This window comes from Fragaria vesca, linkage group LG5 (assembly GCF_000184155.1).
Source record: "Fragaria vesca subsp. vesca linkage group LG5, FraVesHawaii_1.0, whole genome shotgun sequence".
NCBI classification, from domain to species: Eukaryota; Viridiplantae; Streptophyta; class Magnoliopsida; order Rosales; family Rosaceae; genus Fragaria; species Fragaria vesca.
In genome coordinates, this window is record NC_020495.1 from 8,793,864 (window position 1) to 8,812,838 (window position 18,975).

Genomic DNA, 18,975 nt, shown 5'->3' on the forward strand with positions numbered 1-18,975 from the left:
CTCATCCAGATTCCCCAATTAATCTGTCATATAATTGAGATCTTTGTAACATAGTGATCGCGGACGACAAATGTCACGTGGAGTCATAATCATTCTCTAAATTGGTTATATTTAAATAAAAAGGAGTGTTTTAATCCAAAATTGATCAAAGATCGAAATATCAAAAATCTGAAGCAATCTGTTGTTCTGAAGCACCCAACCGTAGTTTTCCAATCCGAAATTTCGAAGAGAGAAAATTTACTCAAGGTAAACCTCAGCGGTAAAACCTCAACGACGTCGTTGCAAGGTGTATGTATATTTTTTTTACTTCACCCGCCTTCCATATTTGATACCACTGACAACATCTGACCACGTACGTGGACTTTTGCTACAGAAACCAATCACGCTCCGCCACTTCAACAAGTCCACGCACACACGCACTGACGAAACTGCCACTTATCCCCACCTGTTATTCCCTCCCCTCGAAAGCAGTAATCCCATTTCCCACCAAGGTCATTTCAGTCATTCACTCTCGTCTCCGTTACGGACTCATCAGTGTGTCTTCTCCGGAGCGATCAGAGTTTATTACTGTAATCCTCAAAACCAGGTAACACAAAATAGAGAAGAAAATCAAAATGGAACGCAGAAACTGAGAAGTCATCAGTCAAATCTGACTCTTCATTCTGCTTGATCTTGGTGAATTTCGAGCTGAATCGTCGTTCTCCGCCATGGCTGCACCGTTCTTCTCAACGCCGTTTCAGCCTTACGTCTACCAGGTACCTCGCTCTTCGCGGTTTTCTTAGGGTTTTTGATCTGTTGATTTTGCTTCCCTTGAGGTTTAGTGTTCCGATTAGCTGGAATTGATCTGTGTTTGTGAGCTGTAATGTGGAATTTTGAGTGTGAATGTTGATTTGAGAATTGCGGAGTTTGATAGGATGGTTATGATTTGGTTAGGTAGGGGTGGAATGAGAGAATTGAGATGAAAATGGAGTTGAGGGAGAAGCATTTTTAGGTAGGCAATTACTCGAAAGCTAGGTATGGTAGATTGGTAATTGTTGCATACGTTTCAAGGATGTGTAAGATGTTGTGGAGGCTCGATTTTTTTGAAGTTGGATGATCCTTGAATTTTAAGTTCCGACCGCGAATGTGGTGGCTGAGAGGTTTATCACTGCACTAAATGTGGGTGAAAAAAGTTTATGGATGAAGTGGTTATTCAAATTTGGTAATGCCTTGATGCATGGGCATGCCGGCATCTCTCCAGTCGAGTCATCTAGGGATGATAGCTGCTGCATTAATAGTATGATTATGCCACCGTTAATCTATATATTCATCATAGAAACAAAGACCATCAGCCTCTCCGATAAGTGACTTTGTTGCCATGGAACTAACACATTAACTTTGGGGCAACCTCGTTGCACTCATCTGTAGTCTGGGCAAGGTATGCAGTCTAGTCATAGGCTCTCATTTTTGAACCTTGATGTCTATGATTTGGAGATAGTGAGGTTTGAAAGATGATGGTAACATGTTAGGCATGAGAGCATGTTTCTGATTGGTTTGGATATCGGTCCTGGTCGCTGTCCTTTGTCCACGAAAAGATTGTATTATCCATGTGGATTATTCTTGTTAATATGTGGCTGCATGATCAAGGCACCCCATTCATAAATTGTTATATTCAGACTTCAGACACAGGTTTGAAATTCTGAATGATTACAGACTGGACAAAATAATTGTGCATGAATATGATGACCATGACCCATAATTCACTTTCATAGTCATGTGACGTCTTTCTCAGAGTGCCTATGCTTGTAGTTACTTGCTGTCTCAATCTCTAATTACTTCTTTATCATGAATATCAACACCTGATTACTCATGATAACTAGCATGCTACGTGCTGAATATAGATACATTCAGTTTTATTACATATGTTGAACCATTTTGAGAAAATGATACTTATATCATGAAGATAGAAAACAATCATAAATGTTTTAGTTATGTTACATAGATCTCCATCTACCAAATTGATTAGGATAATTCAGCATGATCACTAATTAATGTTATTGCATAAGATAATATATTCTTAGTTTATCAATATAAGCAGTTATCAACAGAAACTTTTGGTGTATGAAGATGCAAGCTGAATTTGCAAACTAATAGAACTAATAATCTCACATTACTTAAAAGCCAATTGCATGGAGTCATTTAATTTGTTGTATTTGTAGATGATATTTCACTTATCTCACTTCTAATAGTCAACACATACCTGTAATGGAGTCCTATATTTCCAAAACTTCTTTTAGGATGCCTGATGAGTATTGATCATGGAATATATGCAAACTTGGTTTGATACATTCTCGTGCTATAACTTTTAGTTAAATCCCCTTCCCCTCCCTGGCTTTGGAAACCTCTGGTTTCTATGTAAACACTGCTTTTATGCATGTCACTTGGGTCTGATAAGAGGTATTTGATATGCTTCCCCATTATCTTGTCCATAATACATGCATCTACTCTTTTGTGGATTTGAAAAAAAGTTGATGGTAACTTTGAATATATTATCAATTAGGAGAGGCATGTATCATACAAAGTATAAACTGTGCACAATAGATTGAATACTATCGACAGATTTGCACACGTTTATCATAGCTCTCTTACTATTGCTGCCACTTAATATCTTGTGTGTCGAGATACCCCCAGTGTCTACTTATCCAACAGAAACAAGGTGGTTTTTTTTTCCTGGGTTGGGGAATTTTGGTTACTTATATCCATCTCTTTGCACAAGCATCCTACTTTTCACGTATAAAAGTAACATACGCTTTGAATTGGGTTTTCTTCTTGTTGGTGAGTATTGTAGATATCTCTAGCTTATGCTCATTGATGAGGGCATCCAAATTTATATTAAGTTGGATTGTGCCAAAAACATTGGACTCTGCACTACTTGACAATATATGCTATGCTACCATTATCTCACGTGTGAAACTTATGTTTGTTAATGTCCTGTAGAGTCCACAAGATGCTATGATAGCATTTCAAATTTTGGGCGGTGAAGCTCAACTGGTGCAGGTATACTCTATAAGTAGTAATAACCCAACCTATATCATTTTTTTATGCATGTCTTTTCTCTTGTATATTCTGGTGACTTTTCTAACCGGAAGTTACCTCTTCATGCCTTTCAATGTCAGATAATGTTGAAGCCGGAAGAAAAGGTTATAGCAAAGCCTGGTAAGTTCCGACAAGCCTGGACTTTAATTCATAAGGTGCCTTACAGTTGTCATAATACATTTGACTGATTTTGGTATAGTTCCACAAACCAAAGTAGAGAACAGTGCAAATTGTTGTTGTCAATTTATAACTGATGGACGAATAAATTTTAGGTTCAATGTGCTTTATGTCTGGGTCGATCGAAATGGAAAATGTTTTTGTTCCTGAAAATGAAGTAGGGGTGTGGCAGTGGCTTTTTGGCAAGACAGTGAGCAGTGTAGTTTTTCACAATAATGGTCAAGGCGACGGGTTTGTTGGAATTGCTGCACCTTCTCTTGCCAGAATTCTCCCGGTACGTTGTATTAAACACGCCAAATTTTAGGAACTTATTCCATTACTTTTGTATTGAAATTGATCCCAATCAACATATGTAACTTGCTGATTTCTCTTTTTCCTCTTTTGTTTGACAGATTGACTTGGCAATGTTCGGTGGAGAGATTCTGTGCCAGGTATAACTAATCTATTCATTGTTTGACCAAGTGTTCTCAGTTTCTGTTAATCTCCCTGTTTCTGATTGTCCATATTTTCTTTTGTTACAATCTACATACACCTTTCTTGTCTTATCAACTGGATTTTTATGGAACTTCGTTAAATTTTGTAGCCAGATGCATTCCTTTGTTCCGTTAATGATGTTAAAGTCAGTAATACAGTTGACCAAAGGGCTCGTAATATTATTCCTGGTGCAGAGGTAAGATACTGGGGAGTTTCAGAATTGTTTCATATTTGTTTCCTGAGCACGCTCCTACAACTAATTAATTTCTAATTTCTTTTGTTCTCTCTGATTTGTCTCTTTCATCTGTTTTTCAAATTTCCATGTTTTTCCTAGGTTTATCTGACTTTGGTGTTAATGTTACTGTAGGGGTTTCTAAGACAGAAGCTGTCTGGCCAAGGGCTTGCATTTATAATTGCAGGTGGATCTGGTAAGCATTTCTTGACGCATTATGTCTTGTTTGCATATTTCAGATTGGCACTCTTAGTTTGGTTCTGCCACAGATTCCATATATATGTGACTGTTCAGTCGATTCGTAGTTGTTAGATGTCAGTTTAAATGTGTGGTTTTATTTATTGGTTAAATCAAACCACCTCCTTTTTCTCTCCCTTTTTGGTCTAATTTTTTTTACCTCAAATCCGAAACTGAAAGCATTTGTAGTTTCTTTTGTTGCATGAGAAAATAAACTTCTCACATTGTTTCTCTAGCAAAACTATCAACATTTAACTTCTCTTTTCAAGAAAAATCATTCATAGAACTTTCAGTGATTGTAAAAATGAAGATGCATAGGGCATTCAGAAAAAGGGAGATACAAAAGGCTCTTTGCAGCATCATAATCAGTTTTTTTAATAACGGGGTTTACAGCATCATTATAACCTATTATTATACAAAGTTATGCTACTTTTGTTGAAAACTCTTTGAATAATGAATCCTTCTTGGCCCATCTAGCTAGTTATTGGACTTGGACTAATCTCAGCATTTTTTCTGGCTTTCTCCATTTTTGCTAGTTGTACAGAAAAATCTTGAGGTGGGCGAGGTACTATCTGTTGATGTTTCTTGTATAGCAGCTGTAACTACAACAGTCAACGTCCAAATCAAGTACAATGGGCCCATGAGAAGAGCAGTGTTTGGTGTAAGTTGCTTCAGTTTCAATTTGCAGTCTCCTTCAGTATTGATCCTATATTGATATGTGTTGGGTTACTAGGACTGACGGGTTATGGTTGGAACGACCTGTTAGGGGATTTGATTGAACCCCTACACGGTGGATGACTAAATTAAGTCCTCCACTGTTGATAAATTATTTCAGATGCAAATGACCCTGTTATGGGGACATTTCTACTTTTCAGATAGATGATAACCCTCTGCTAAATGCTTTTAGGCGCCCCAAATTTTACATCTTATATCATGTCTTTTCTTTTTCTTTTTTGTCCAAGAATCAAGTTTCGCTAACTGTTTTACAAATATCAGGGTGACAATCTTGTAACAGCTGTTTTAACCGGACCAGGCATCGTCTTCATTCAGAGTTTACCTTTTCATCGATTTTCTCAGCGTATTGCTAGGTGATAACTTCTTCACACGAACTTTAATGATTATTTTTTCCAGTCTCCTGTATTTCCCTTATTTTCAAGTATATAGTTCTGTTCTGTAGCGTTTAACAAATGTATGCTTTTTGGTTACAGGTCAGTTACATCACCAAACATGAGGGAAAATCCTAAGTTCGTCATGCAGATAGCCATTTTCTTTTTCCTGGCATATGTTGTGATTATATCTTCGTTGATATTGACCGATGTATGAGATTACTTCGATTTACAAAACAACCAACAGTATCATTGCGGTTCTTTTTCATACAAGATGGTTGTTGTAGCTTGATTCAGTTTCAGTATGACTAGTTCAATAGAAACAAGGGATTTTAGAAAACAACTTGGCAGTGGGACTGCTTTGTAAATTTTTTTCTTTTTCTTTTGGAAGGATGTTCTGTAAATTTAGATAGTGGGCGTTTTACATATACTCGAAGCAGTTCATATGCAGGTTGGCCTTTTCGAGCAAGATGTTTGATTTGGTAACATTTTGTTTCCCTTTTCCGTTACAAAAGATGGAATTTAGAGAGAATACATCGCGGAAATGCAGAACACACTAGAATAAAGATTTACGCGACAGCATTTCTGAACAACCTAGTTAACGAAAGATCGAGAATAAGATTGATGAAACAAAGGTGATCAATGTCACCATCTTCACTAAAAGAACAGATCAATTCAAAGTTTGTATAATTGCATGACATATGAAGAACAGATAAATTCATACTTTACAATTGCGTTACTTCCTTCATTATTTCGTATTGCAATTCTGCTCTATCTCCTTGGCTCATTCCTAGTAAATTGGGTGCATGCTAGTCATCTTTGGAACATTCTTGTTGACCACGTACCTCATCTTTGGACGAGGGCAACATGAAAACCCAGGAGGAGGATCCCAAACATTCCCTGCTCTTGTGAACCCAGGAGGAGGAGCCAAAACATTCCTGGCTTTCGTGATGAATGAATGCCGAAGAGCTTCCGCGGCACTTGGCCTATTCGAAGGGTCCCAGGAACACAAAGACAACAATGAGATCGAGAGCCGTTTCACTGGCCTTCGGCATTAAAGCTCGAAACCCGAAACCCTTCTCCGGCTTAAGTTTAGGCCAGTTCATCCATGACTCCCAAGTTGGTGCCCCTATCACTTTGCATATCTCTTTCAACTGATCGGCAGAACTCTTAGCGATGAAGAGAGGCCGCATGAGATGCAGCTCAGCTATGATTACCCCCACCGCCCACATGTCCACTTTCTCATCGTACTCGAACGGTCGAAGCTTCTCGCTTTCCAAGAACATTCGAAGCAGCATCTCCGGAGCTCTATAACTCCTTGTGGTGACGTAATGATGGTGGAATAGGTCGCCGGATGATTCTATCTCCGTAGCACTACCAAGATCCGAGATCTTGATGACGCCACGCTTGTCGACCAAGAGATTCTCCGGCTTTACGTCGCGGTGCATGAAGCGGCGTCGACGATGCATGAAGTCGAGGCCTTGCAAGAGTTGGAAGCTAAATGATTTGATCTCGTCTTCGGAGAAACGGACTCGCATCCTCAGCCTGTGGTTAATGAGATGACGGAGGCTGCCGTCCATGTACTCGAAAACCAAGAAGACGGTATTGTGTTGGGGTTGGACTCCCTTGAAGTTCACTACGTTGGGGTGCTGCAAGATTTGGAGAGCACGGACTTCCGGCAGATACGACATAGGATGGCAGTTTGCCTTCAACTGTTTGATCGCCACATATTGTCCGGTCAAGCGGTCGATCGCCTGGTACACCCGCCCAAAACTACCTTCACCAACTTTCTTGATCAGGTGGTATCTATCCATGGAAGAAAACCAAGACTTGGTTTTGATCTCTAAGAGAACTTAACCCAAGAAATCACTCCCAGACTCTCCACTTGCAAAGAAGAGAGAACTGAAGGGTAGTGGTTCCTATTTATAAACTCTCGTCACTCATTTTCCTACTGACATACGGATTCCCAATCCTGTCAAGTTTAGGGAAGATAGAGTTGCTTGAGCACTAAGTTTAATTCAAAATACCAGATAGGCGGTTAAATCTACCGCCAAGGAGTAGTAAACATCTCTACTTTAGTTATTTCTGATTTTATTATAATTTTTAGAACATGGTCATACATTTCATGAATATTGTAAGAACTTCAACTTTGAAGTAAACTCACTTCCCATCATCCATATATAGACCTTGGACTAGATCAAGGCGAAGCACTTTCACGGAGATCAACCTTGGACTAGTTTTGGTGCCTCTTTGTTGCTCTAATGCCATGAAATACAAGAGAAGTAATTCCGGGACATATTCTGACATATCCAACTGGCCAAATGGCCAGAATTTCACACCCCGGATATGTCTTTGGTCAGATTTTGTTCAGAAAATCTTAGCTAGATAGCCTAAGGCTGCCTCTTGGTGACTTGGTCAGACCAAAATATGAGTTTGCATTGTGTTGTAAATCTTTGTTGGTCACTATTATATTTATGTCCAAAAGGGAAAAATGAAAGAACTGTTATGTTGAAGTGGCCGACGGGCCTCACGGGTCCCACACACACAGATCCAATAATGCCGATATTCCGGATCCCCCCACTTTAGCCACCCAGTGGAGAAACGGGTATGAAGTTTTACACAAAATGCCTCGACATTAGTGTGTGTGGTATCATATTCCTTATAACCCAAGGATGACTCTTTCACATTTCCGATGTGACATTACAAATGGCTCCTATCTAAGCCACATTTTTCAAATAAGAACTTCAAGTTTGCATTGTGTTGTTTATCTATATATGTTCACTTTTATTATTCTGATTAAACTCTTAACATTTCAATCAATCTTTGCCCCGGCTGTATGATGACTATCCCTAGAATCCCATAGTAATATGGTTATACATAAGTTTGTTTCTGATCCAATGATAGTTTTCAAGTACGATAATAAGAGTACCAATGTATGGCTTGTGGATGCTGATCGGCCGAAAAAGTTATGCGAAGAACTGTTATGAGACATGTGATAATTACCTTTGTGGCTTTACTCGATCAATTCAACCCGGAAAACGATTGTTGTGTTAAAGTAGGGATAAAATTACTTCGATCTAACGACTACGATGCCTGCATGCATCAATAGTTTTAGTTCAGAAAAGATTGTGTTTAATATACATATAAAATCCACTCTTATTTGGTTTGTATTCCCTTGAATAAGATGATTGAGGCCATGTTTACTAAACCGTAACGGGAATGACTCCCTTTCCCCTTTAATATGTGTGTTTACTGTAACGCTCCAAACTGCACATCCTCAGTTTAGGCACGTCACAGTGCCGCGAATCTATAAAACAGAAAACCTAGAGAAACGTTAGACAGTTTATTCAAAAATAACATTTAAGAAAAACACAACATAAGCGTGAAAATATTTTGAGGTGTAAATCTTTATTTTTTGAAAGTACTTTCATTCACCAAAACCTGATATAAGGATGGTTAAAAAATAACGAACTCAAAGGAATACAATTTCCTACTAAGAGTACCATAAAGCAAATTCACAATAGAATTGGACTTTTTCATTCGCGTAAAACTTGATATAAAATGACCAATAATTAACGAACTTCTGGGAATAAAATTACGAGTCAGAACAGAACAAGACCAACAAAAATAGAATTTGGTATATGAAATTCCAGTATAAAAATAAAGAGAACATCATGGCCAGAAAACCCAGATTTCGGCAGAGGAGCATAAACTTCTTGCCGTCGTCTCTCTTTTTATGGTCGCCAATCAAAATAACCAAAGCTAGGAACACGTCCGGGACCTCAAGGCGGTCCAGTCCGTGGTGGCCAGTCGTCGGGTAGCCACCGAACGGTGAGGCGGCGTTGATGGTCAACGTCGATGTCGAGTCAGTGTCGGAGAGAGAGACTGAGGTGATCTGACTAGTTGACCGAGTTAGCTAGCCTCCTTATACACTCCTAACCGACTTTATTTTCAATGACTGAGATTGGACGATTTAGTTTTTTAATGGCTCAAATCACACCGCTGAAATATCCTTAATTTCCAATTAATTTTCATAATCTCCAAACTTCCAAAATTCATAGAAAGTAGCTCGGCACTCCAATTAATTCCCCAAAAATTTCCACGAACTCGTCATGACACGTATACTATAATATCAAAGTTTAATATCAAGGTTTTCGCTTTGTGAAAATTTCTGAAAAATATCCTCGAGCACTAACTTAATAACCGGAATCATAAACTAATCCTTAAACGATCTTGATGTAATAAGCTCGATAAATTTCCGGGGTATTACATTTACCAACCAAAGGGGGAATGAAAACTGTGTGGGACCCACAGAAAACCAAGGAATGAATCCCCCATAATTTTATTCTGGTGGACTAAGTATTGATTCTTGGTCATGGGGGAATCAATTTTATGTTCCCAAATTGTCCTCATGATTTACTGATGTTCCAAAATTACCCATATGAAAACCCTACCCGTATTAAACTATCTTAACTTATATGTAGGGATATTTTTGTAATTAACCTTATTACGATTCTAATTCCTACATTTTAGTAAACACATAAATGAGAATCAACCCAAGTTTCTCTGATTTCAGATAACAAGTAAACAAAAGAATGGGAATGACTCCTCCTCTCTCTCATTCCTCCTCAATCCCATTACCGTTTAGTAAATACAAGACTATATACAAAATTTGGTTTCTGTGTCACTTTGCTACTTATTATACATAAGAGACTATATATTGATCAAAAAACAAAAAAAGAGAGATTTGGTCTCCTGCTTGTTTTTGATGCAGAGTATAGGATAGAACGGTAATAGATTGGTTGGAAGTAGGTACCATCTAATATAGGATACATGTTTTTGGTTACCTGATTATGTTATGCACCGTGTAATATTGGTGGTTTGAGGGAATCCTTATTGGGGTTTCTAGTTTCCTACTGCCCCAATTCAACGTTTATACAAGTTTAGGTTTTATCATGTATGAACATGACTTGTTTACCGTTCGTCCGTTCCCCATATTTAAGCATGTTTTTCTTGTTCAGTACTATGGACGAATACTTATTCTTAGATAAAAAAAAAAAAAACTTTAAGTGATCATCCATTATATAATTGGTAACAACGTTTTCGCTTCTTTTTCGTTTCAAAATGAATTCAGAGAGAATACATGCATAGATAAATGCATTTCATACTAGAAATTAATGAGATTAGAGAGATTACAAGAAAGAAATGAAGAACAAAGCTAGTTAACAAAAGAGATCGATCATTAAGAAAGGTCATAGATGAAACAGCTAGCAAGGATGTTCTTTCTTAAAAGAACAGATCGTTTATACAAATCCATACATCAGTACTTCCTACTTGGCAAATAAATGAGTAACATCACTCCTACATATGATCAATATTTTATGAGACTAGCTTGGCCTTCTGCTGCAACCTCTGATCTCCTAATTGGATCATTAGAGCCCTAGCTAGTAAATTGGCTGCTGCATGCTAGTCATCTTTGGAACATTCTTGTTGACCACGTACCTCATCATTGGACGAGGGCAACGTGAGAACCCAGGAGGAGGAGCCAAAACATTCCGGCCTCTCGTGAAGAATGGATGCCGAAGAGCTTCCGCGGCACTTGGCCTATTCGATGGGTCCCAAGAACACAGAGACTCAATGAGATCGAGAGCCGATTCACTGGCAGACGTCACTAAAGCTCGAAACCCGAAACCCTTCTCCGGCTCAAGTTTAGGCCAGTTCATCCATGACTCCCAAGTTGGTGCCCCTATCACTTTGCATATCTCTTTCAACTGATCGGCAGAACTCTCAGCGATGAAGAGAGGCCGCATGAGATACAGCTCAGCTATGATTACCCCAACCGCCCACATGTCCACTTTCTCATCGTACTCGAACGGTCGAAGCTTCTTGTTTTTCAAGAACATCCGAAGCAGCATCTCCGGGGCACGATAACTCCTTGTGGTGACATAATGATGGTGGAATAGGCTTTCATCGGATTCTATCTCCGTAGCACTACCAAGATCCGAGATCTTGAGGACGCCATGCTTGTTGACCAAGAGATTCTCCGGCTTCAGGTCCCTGTGCATGAAGCGGCGGTTTCGATGCATGAAGTCGAGTCCCTGCAAGACTTGGAAGCTAAAAAATTTGATCTCGGCTTCCGAGAAAGGGACTCCCATCCTCAGCCTATGGTTGATGAGATGTCGAAGGCTGCCGTCCATGTACTCGAAAACCAAGAAAACGGTGTTGTGTTGGCGTTCAGCTCCCTTGAATCCCACTATCTTGGGGTGCTGCAAAATCTGGAGAGCACGGACTTCCGGCAGATACGACATGGGATGACAGTTTGGCTTCAACTGTTTGATCGCCACATATTGACCAGTGAGGTGGTCGATCGCCTGATACACCCGCCCGAAACTACCTTCACCAACTTGCTTGATGATATGGTATCTCTCCATGGAACAAAATCAGAAGAAGACTGTGCCCTAATCTTGGTGTTGATGATCTCCAAGAGAACCTAACCCAAGAACTGGGGAAACCTTAGGAAAGAATAGAAATCACTCTCAAACTGTCACTTAAATTGGAAATGAGAGCACTGAAGGGCAGTAGTTCCTATTTATAAACTCCCATCGCTCATTTTCCTACTGACTTACGGATTCCCAATCCTATCTAGTTTAGGCAAGATTGAGTTGCTTGAGCCCAAAGTTTAGGGAGATTGGCGGTTAAACCCAGCGCCAATGGCCCAATGAGGAGTAAACGAGCTCGATCTACAGCGTGTGGTGTCAACGCGCTTCACTCGTACTTGTAATGGCGTCGTTTAATGCCTTAATGGTTATCCGAGTCCCTCTTATCCGAGTCTCATTGTCAAATTGACAGCTACCTATTCATAATCTTGCTAACAAGTACGTACCGCAGAAGATTTCAAGTTTCCCAATTTGAAACTCACATTTAACAATATGCAGCGTTGCTGCGGATTTGGTTTCTTTGGTTTGAAGATTGAAGAATTTTGGTTGAGTGTATGATCCCATAGAACTCCCGAATGAAAATGGAAAAGAGATGGCTGTGAGGAAAAGAGGTTATGAACTATATATAAATTGTGAGGGTTTTCCGAAATATATAAGACCCATCATCCATCGAAAAAGAAAAAAAAAAAGAAGAAGAAAAGAAAGAAGACCCATCATATATATAGAAGATTAACATTGCATGCATAAGCACGCTGCTAAATGCTCCAAACTATTTCTACGTTAGTTTATATAAAATCACAACACTGACAAAAAGGCCGCGACGTCGATCATATAACGTACGTAGAGACACGGGTTAATCACTTGTTCTTGTACAACTAATTAAGGCTAATGACTGCAACGCATACTAACTATAGGTAGCACATATCCACACCATAATCAAATTTTGATAAATTATAAAGACAACACCATAATCAGATCGATAGGTTCAACTAGGGAAGCTGTGATACAACTCCAATGGCAACTCATGAAACTAATCCATCGATCATGCAAATCAACAGCAGGACCCGTACTGTACGTAGTAAAAACAAAACAAATTTAGCTTTTGTTCATGTATAAAAACACGAGCAAAGCAAACAAAATAATAAATAAAGATACTGATATTGGTGTATTTTGCTCACTATTTTTTTTATTTATTTATTTTGGAGACTATAATGGTCAGTAGATAGAGTACGTAGATATATATGAGAAGTAAACCATTCTCTCAAAATATGAGTTTGCATTGTGTTGTAATCTTTGTCGGTCACGATTATATTTATGTTCAAAAGTGAAATTGAAAGAACTTAAAGTTCGCATTGTGATGTTTACCTATATATGTTCACTATTATTAGATTATGATTAAACTCTTAACATTTTGATCAATCTTGCCCTAGCTGTATGATCACTATTGATATATGGTTATCTAATTTTGTTGCTGATATAATGATAGTTTTCAAGTACGATAATAAGCGTACAAAGGCAAGACCAGGCAGACCTAAGCCTAGGGTCACAATTTCTAAGGGGCCTCAATTTATTTAATTTTTTTTAATGTAGGCTTGTAATTTAAAAAATAAAAAAATTAGAAGAAGAAGAAGTGTGATCATCACTCTAGGTCTATCTTTCTCACTTCTTTTGTTTTTGGTCAAGGATCTTTCTCACTTCAAATATATATTTTTTCATTCTCAATTCATTGCATAAAAGCCTTCTTACTTCAATTTGTTTTGTTTTCCTTCTCCATGTGTTTGTGATGAAATTAAGAAGTATAACATTCCTACCTTATTTTGTTTGGAGCATGTAATTATGAGATCGTAATTTTTTTTTTTAAACTTTGAGAATTTGTAACTTGTGAGCTATTAATATGTTTGTATTTGGTAGAACAATGAACAATTTTTTTCATCGTTGTGTTTTAGGGATTTCAAATCGTCCTTCTTTCAACAATAATGAACAATTCTTTTTTTTTTTTTCGAGTGTTTATTTTGAGGGCCTCGAAATATTTTCCGCCTTGAGCCTTCATGAACACAGGGCCGGCCCTGTGTATATGTGGCTTGTGGATGCTGGCTGGCAAAGTTATGCGAAGCTTTTATGAGATTTTTGATAGTTACCTTTGTGGTTTTACTCAATACAACTCGAGAAACAATCGTTGGTACGTGTTAAAGTAGGGATAAAATTACTTTCGATCTGACGACTACGATGCATGTGTCAATGGTTATTTTAGTTCAAAGTTTGTGCTGAGGGTGATGAAAAAAGAAAAGATTGTGTTTAAATTAACTCCACTCTTATTTGGTTTGTATTCCCTTGAATAAGATGATTGAATGAGTTTCATGACTACGTTATTGGTTCATTTGGCTTTCCTTACCTTTTGGACTCATCTCCTTTAAAACGCAGCATGGGTTAAATGCCATTCACCTTTTTTTTGTCTTTTTTCTTTTTTCTTTTTTGAGGTGAAATAGTGGAGGTAGTTCCATTGATCAAAGATCATGACGACCAAAACGGTCAAACATGAATAGTTTAAAGACCATACAAGCAGCATAGCTAGAAATCTAAATACGGACTATATCTAAAAATTGAAATAACAACCTCAAAACTACATAAAAAAAGGTGGATATGACAAACTAGAAAGCATATAACCTCCTAAACTCCAACAACGACTCAACTTTCAATATATCGAATCAGGCCTAAGACCCAATGGTGTACATTTCATCAAATTGAAAAGAAAGAAAGGGATTGGTAGGGTTTAAAAGGGATCCTTTTCATAGCAAGCCATAACAAATCTAACCTAGACTTTAGTCCAAAATAAAACCCAACAAGGAAAAGAATAATGAAATGGGCTATAGTCAAGCCCAGCCCACATGACACACTCTCCCTTTGTTAGATCCGACTGAACCAGCCCCGACTAGATCCGTCGGAGCCGCCACAGCCGCCGAATTAATCCGGCGGTCTCCTCTGCCATGATGTCATGGCTCCTTGGCCTTGTTGTATCGCTGTAGATGACCCCGAAGCCGCCGCTACTATCGAAAAGATCCTCCAAGCACGGAACCACCTACCTGTAACACCCTGACCCAGGTGTTAAAAATATAAACGAATAAAATAAATAAGGAAATCCTAATTCGAAAATGAGATAGGATCTCATAATCAAACAAAACGATAAACATTTTTGTCGTGTTTGGAACCTAAAATTTATTTTGTTAATTTGCGGCTGCACCCAAAACTTGATCGGGCTGCCTACGTACCCTTTTAAATGGATCAAGCCACTCGTAGTTCAGCATTTTAGTCCTACTTCTCTACCTTCTCTAACCACATCACATTTACCACCATAAGTCCAAAATCAAACCATACTTATGCAAATCATCAAACATGCATTCTTTCACCTTGAACCCAAGTTTACTAAACATTCTAACTAGATTTACTATGGACACCCATTAGATATACTATGGACACCCATTTCAACTAACACCAATCCCAAATCCATACATAACACTCCAATATCCACTTCAATGCATAAGCACAATCCAACAACTGTCTAACAGTAATATTCCTATACCCGGTTATCAATTTTAACCGTTAATATCGCTAGTCTTCGGAAAATCCAAAACCTAACCTACATTACTCCAAAAATTGCTAACTTTCCACCAATGGGTTTCTCTCATTTTTAGCAATTTAATAAGCATGAAAAACTGCCCAAAAAGAGGCAGCACCGCCGGCTGGCCAGCGGCCAATCTCCGGCCATCCCCAATTGTCACCAAAATTTGACAGAACCTTCCTCTCAACATTTCGAACAACTTTCATGAACAACACTAAGCTCAGTTCTAGCTCTAAATAGTTCATTTGATCAAGAACAATAAAACCCGATTTGGGGCTAAAACCCTAAAATTTCGAAATCTCAAATTCTCCTCACACACACCATGAATCGAGTTACAAGCTTCTAGAGGAATGTTGTACTAATCAAACCCAACCTAATCATATAAAGAACTCACCGATCGGTGGCCTGAGGAGGGAGAAATCCGGTGAAAACCGAACCCGAACAGTCGAAGTTTCCTGACGTGTTTTCTCCCCAACGGCGGCGAGAGGGACGCCGCCACCACCCTAGATCGATAGGCCTTCTCCTTAGCTTCCTGTTGATACCCGGATCATCGCCCACTTCAGCTTGGCGGCCGCACAAGGCGGTGAAGAAGCTTCGGCAGAGAGAGAAAACGCGCGAGGGAAGAGAGAGAGAGGTGAGGTGAATTTTCTGATTTTTCTACCTTCCACCTTCGGTAAGTTTCTCTTTTTATACTCTTTACCGAAACAGTAACTTTCCGTTTTTAGACCATAACTTTCTCATACGAACTCCGATTTGTGCGTGCCACGTGTCCACGAACTCGTATTAATGTTCTCTACGACTTCCTTGCAGGAAGTTTTCCCAAATTATCGACTTAACGAAAAGTCAACTTTTTGGGTCCTTTAAGGTAAAACGGTTGCAAGGAACGATAATTGAAAATTTACTGTAACCTTCATAAATTCAAAAAAACATAGCTCGTCGCTCCGGAAAATAATCCGGGCATACCGGTGAGCTTGTATAAACGTGTACCACAACTTCGGAGTTTTAAATCCACTATTTACCGTTTTAAAAAAAACTCGAAAACAAACTCAAGCAGTCACTATTTAAATCTTTGAGCGCGAATAAAGAAAATCCGCGGTAACTCATAACCCCGAACAGTACCCTTTTAGGTACGGGGTATTACACTACCTCCTCCTCAAACCCGGAATCTAGATCTGTCTACCGCCTCAAAGCAATACTCTTCCAACGCCGTGTTCAAGTATTGACGTCGAAACCATCAAAACCCCAAGTCTCACCGCCGGCAAAACTCAAGATCATCAAAACTCAGCCACTCTACCTGCCAACATCCACTGTTGGGTAAGCACAGGGATGGCAATGAGTAGGGTAGGGTACGGTACGGGGATCAAAATACCGTACCCATACCTTTTTACATTTCTCATCTCCGTACCCGCCCCCGTACCCGTAATTAGATAATGAGGATTCCCCGTATCCGTACCTTTTGGGGATTACGTTTCCATACCCGTACTCGTACCCATTAACAATTATGTATTAAATTAATTTAAAAAAAATATATGAAATACAATTATATAAAAGTATGAAATTAAAATCAAATACTAAAATAAATAAGTTTCATGCTTCAATCCAATAAAAATAAATACAAATCTTGGTTAAAACAGAACAATACCGGTAAATTTTATTAAGAGAATAAAAATATATAATAAAAAGGAAGGTGGATCCATTAAATGTTTATTAAGAGAATCACAAATTTTTTTACATAAATATTTATTTATAAATTGTATATAAATATATATATATATAATAATAAATTATATAATTATATATAATAATATTTTCATCCTTAATGGGTGGGGATGGGGACGAATATCAAAATACCATACCCGCCCCGTACCCGATTTAAGAATCCGAATACTAGAGATCCCCATCCCCGTTACCCGTTTATACTCGTATATCTTTCCCGTTATGGTCGAATACCCGTGGGTACCCTACCCGCTGGGGATTATTGCTATCCCTAGGTAAGCAGCCTCCACTCCATCTTGGAACCCGACACCGGGACGTCTTCTACGCAGACAGACGACCATAAGGTTGTCGCTGCACTACTCTCGATTTGATTCATCTATTCATAATTATATTACAGACACCAAAAATTGTTACTAGTTTTAAAAAAAAAAAAAAAAAAAAAAAACTCCCAAATTGTTACCATGGAGGTAGCCTTGGAAGACAATTGCTCTCTTAGGTCTTGAAGATAATTGATCAACGAGCTCAAGGAGAATAATTTTCATGATGTTATCTTGAATGCTAGCTCCTTCCTGGAACAAAAGCTCTCGATCTGTGCGGAATTGGGTCTCTGAAATCCGTCATCCATTACTGTAAGTCAGCTACCTTGGCATACATTGTACATTGACATTCTAAGAACATGTTATCCTGTGCGTGTGACAAAACATGAAGAGAAGCGTGTGGCCGGCTAGGTACATTTGATATAGTGCTGAAGAGGCGGCACAAGTACGAGTACAAAACAAATTTCACAAGTATATATGATGCATCTGCCATTTTGATGAGTGGCCGAAATGCCAAAACAAATTTCTCAGAAACTAATACTCAAATTAGTACTTCAAGCGAAGATTCTTTGTCAAGAACAAATGGTTTATCGGAAATCTTACGCGCAAATTTAGCTGATGAAATGTAGCAATGTACACTCTCTCCATTCATGATGTGCTTGAGACTGGATAACGAGAGCTCCCCACATTGGAATCTTGCAAAAAAGTGTAGGTCGACGATCATATCATTCAAATTGGTCATTGTCCAACTTAATTGGAAATAAGAATATTCAATTAACCTGATGATGGTATCAACAACCAGAAGAGTATGTCATCACCACCATCAATGTCTTCAAAGTCTCCAGCACCATCACCATTGGAGAGGCCTAAGCTAATAGCAGATGCTTATGAAATGAATGAAGAGGAAAAAAATTTCATTGAAGATGATAGCAGGCGCGGAGCTAGGTGTAGTGTTGGTAAGGCTCAAGCCCAACCAAGATATTAATAATAATTTTAATAGCACGTATAATACATGCATATGTGAGAGAAATTTTTCAGTGCTACTGAAGGACCATGAGGTAGTATAACATGGTCTTACATTCCAATTAAATATTAACACATAGATTTTGTTAAGAAAAAATTACATCAGTTATTTTGTCAAAGACAATTTTGGGTTTGTTGTTGCTTTTTAAACCCCAAACTATAAACTCCAAACCCTAGACCCTAGACCCTAAACCCTAACCCCTAACCCATAAACCCTAAACCCTAAACCTTAAACCCTAACTCAAAACCCTAAACCCTAGTCCAAACTCAACAAAGACCCATGAAGATCATTTCACAAAAAATAGAAAACCTTAGTTTATATTTTAATTGTAATAAATACACGTGTCAATATTTGATTGGAATGTAGGACCACGTTATACTGCCACGTGGTCCTTCTGTAGCATCTAAAAATTTCTCATATCGATATGTGAAGCTTAATTTGTTAGGCTTGGTTAAGTCTCTCAACTAATACTAAATCCTCTCCGGTTCGAATCTCCTCGTTTTTATTATTTTACTTCCATGTTTCATTCCATGTTTTTATTCTTTTACTTCTTGTTTTCTTCAT

The 18,975-nt window shown here is 38.5% G+C and overlaps 3 protein-coding genes across 3 annotated transcripts; 1 reads left to right on the plus strand and 2 right to left on the minus strand.

The window, feature by feature from the left end:
• The first annotated feature begins 507 nt into the window (after positions 1–507).
• Positions 508–5,726, plus strand: LOC101296864. Its single transcript, XM_004299368.1, has 10 exons — positions 508–755; positions 2,977–3,036; positions 3,156–3,195; positions 3,348–3,526; positions 3,645–3,683; positions 3,836–3,922; positions 4,094–4,154; positions 4,732–4,856; positions 5,192–5,283; positions 5,404–5,726. The coding sequence occupies exons 1-10, from the start codon at positions 708–710 to the stop codon at positions 5,516–5,518; spliced, it is 846 nt and encodes a 281-aa protein (XP_004299416.1). The 5' UTR covers positions 508–707; the 3' UTR covers positions 5,519–5,726.
• A 561-nt stretch (positions 5,727–6,287) lies between these two features.
• On the minus strand, positions 6,288–7,115 carry LOC101294568 (cyclin-dependent kinase F-4-like). The gene has a single exon (XM_004301130.1). The coding sequence runs from the start codon at positions 7,113–7,115 to the stop codon at positions 6,288–6,290; it is 828 nt and encodes a 275-aa protein (XP_004301178.1).
• Positions 7,116–10,745: 3,630 nt separating this feature from the next.
• LOC101294857 (cyclin-dependent kinase F-4-like) lies at positions 10,746–11,732 on the minus strand. The gene has a single exon (XM_004301131.1). It carries the CDS (start codon positions 11,730–11,732, stop codon positions 10,746–10,748), a length of 987 nt encoding a protein of 328 aa, XP_004301179.1.
• Positions 11,733–18,975: the final 7,243 nt, after the last annotated feature.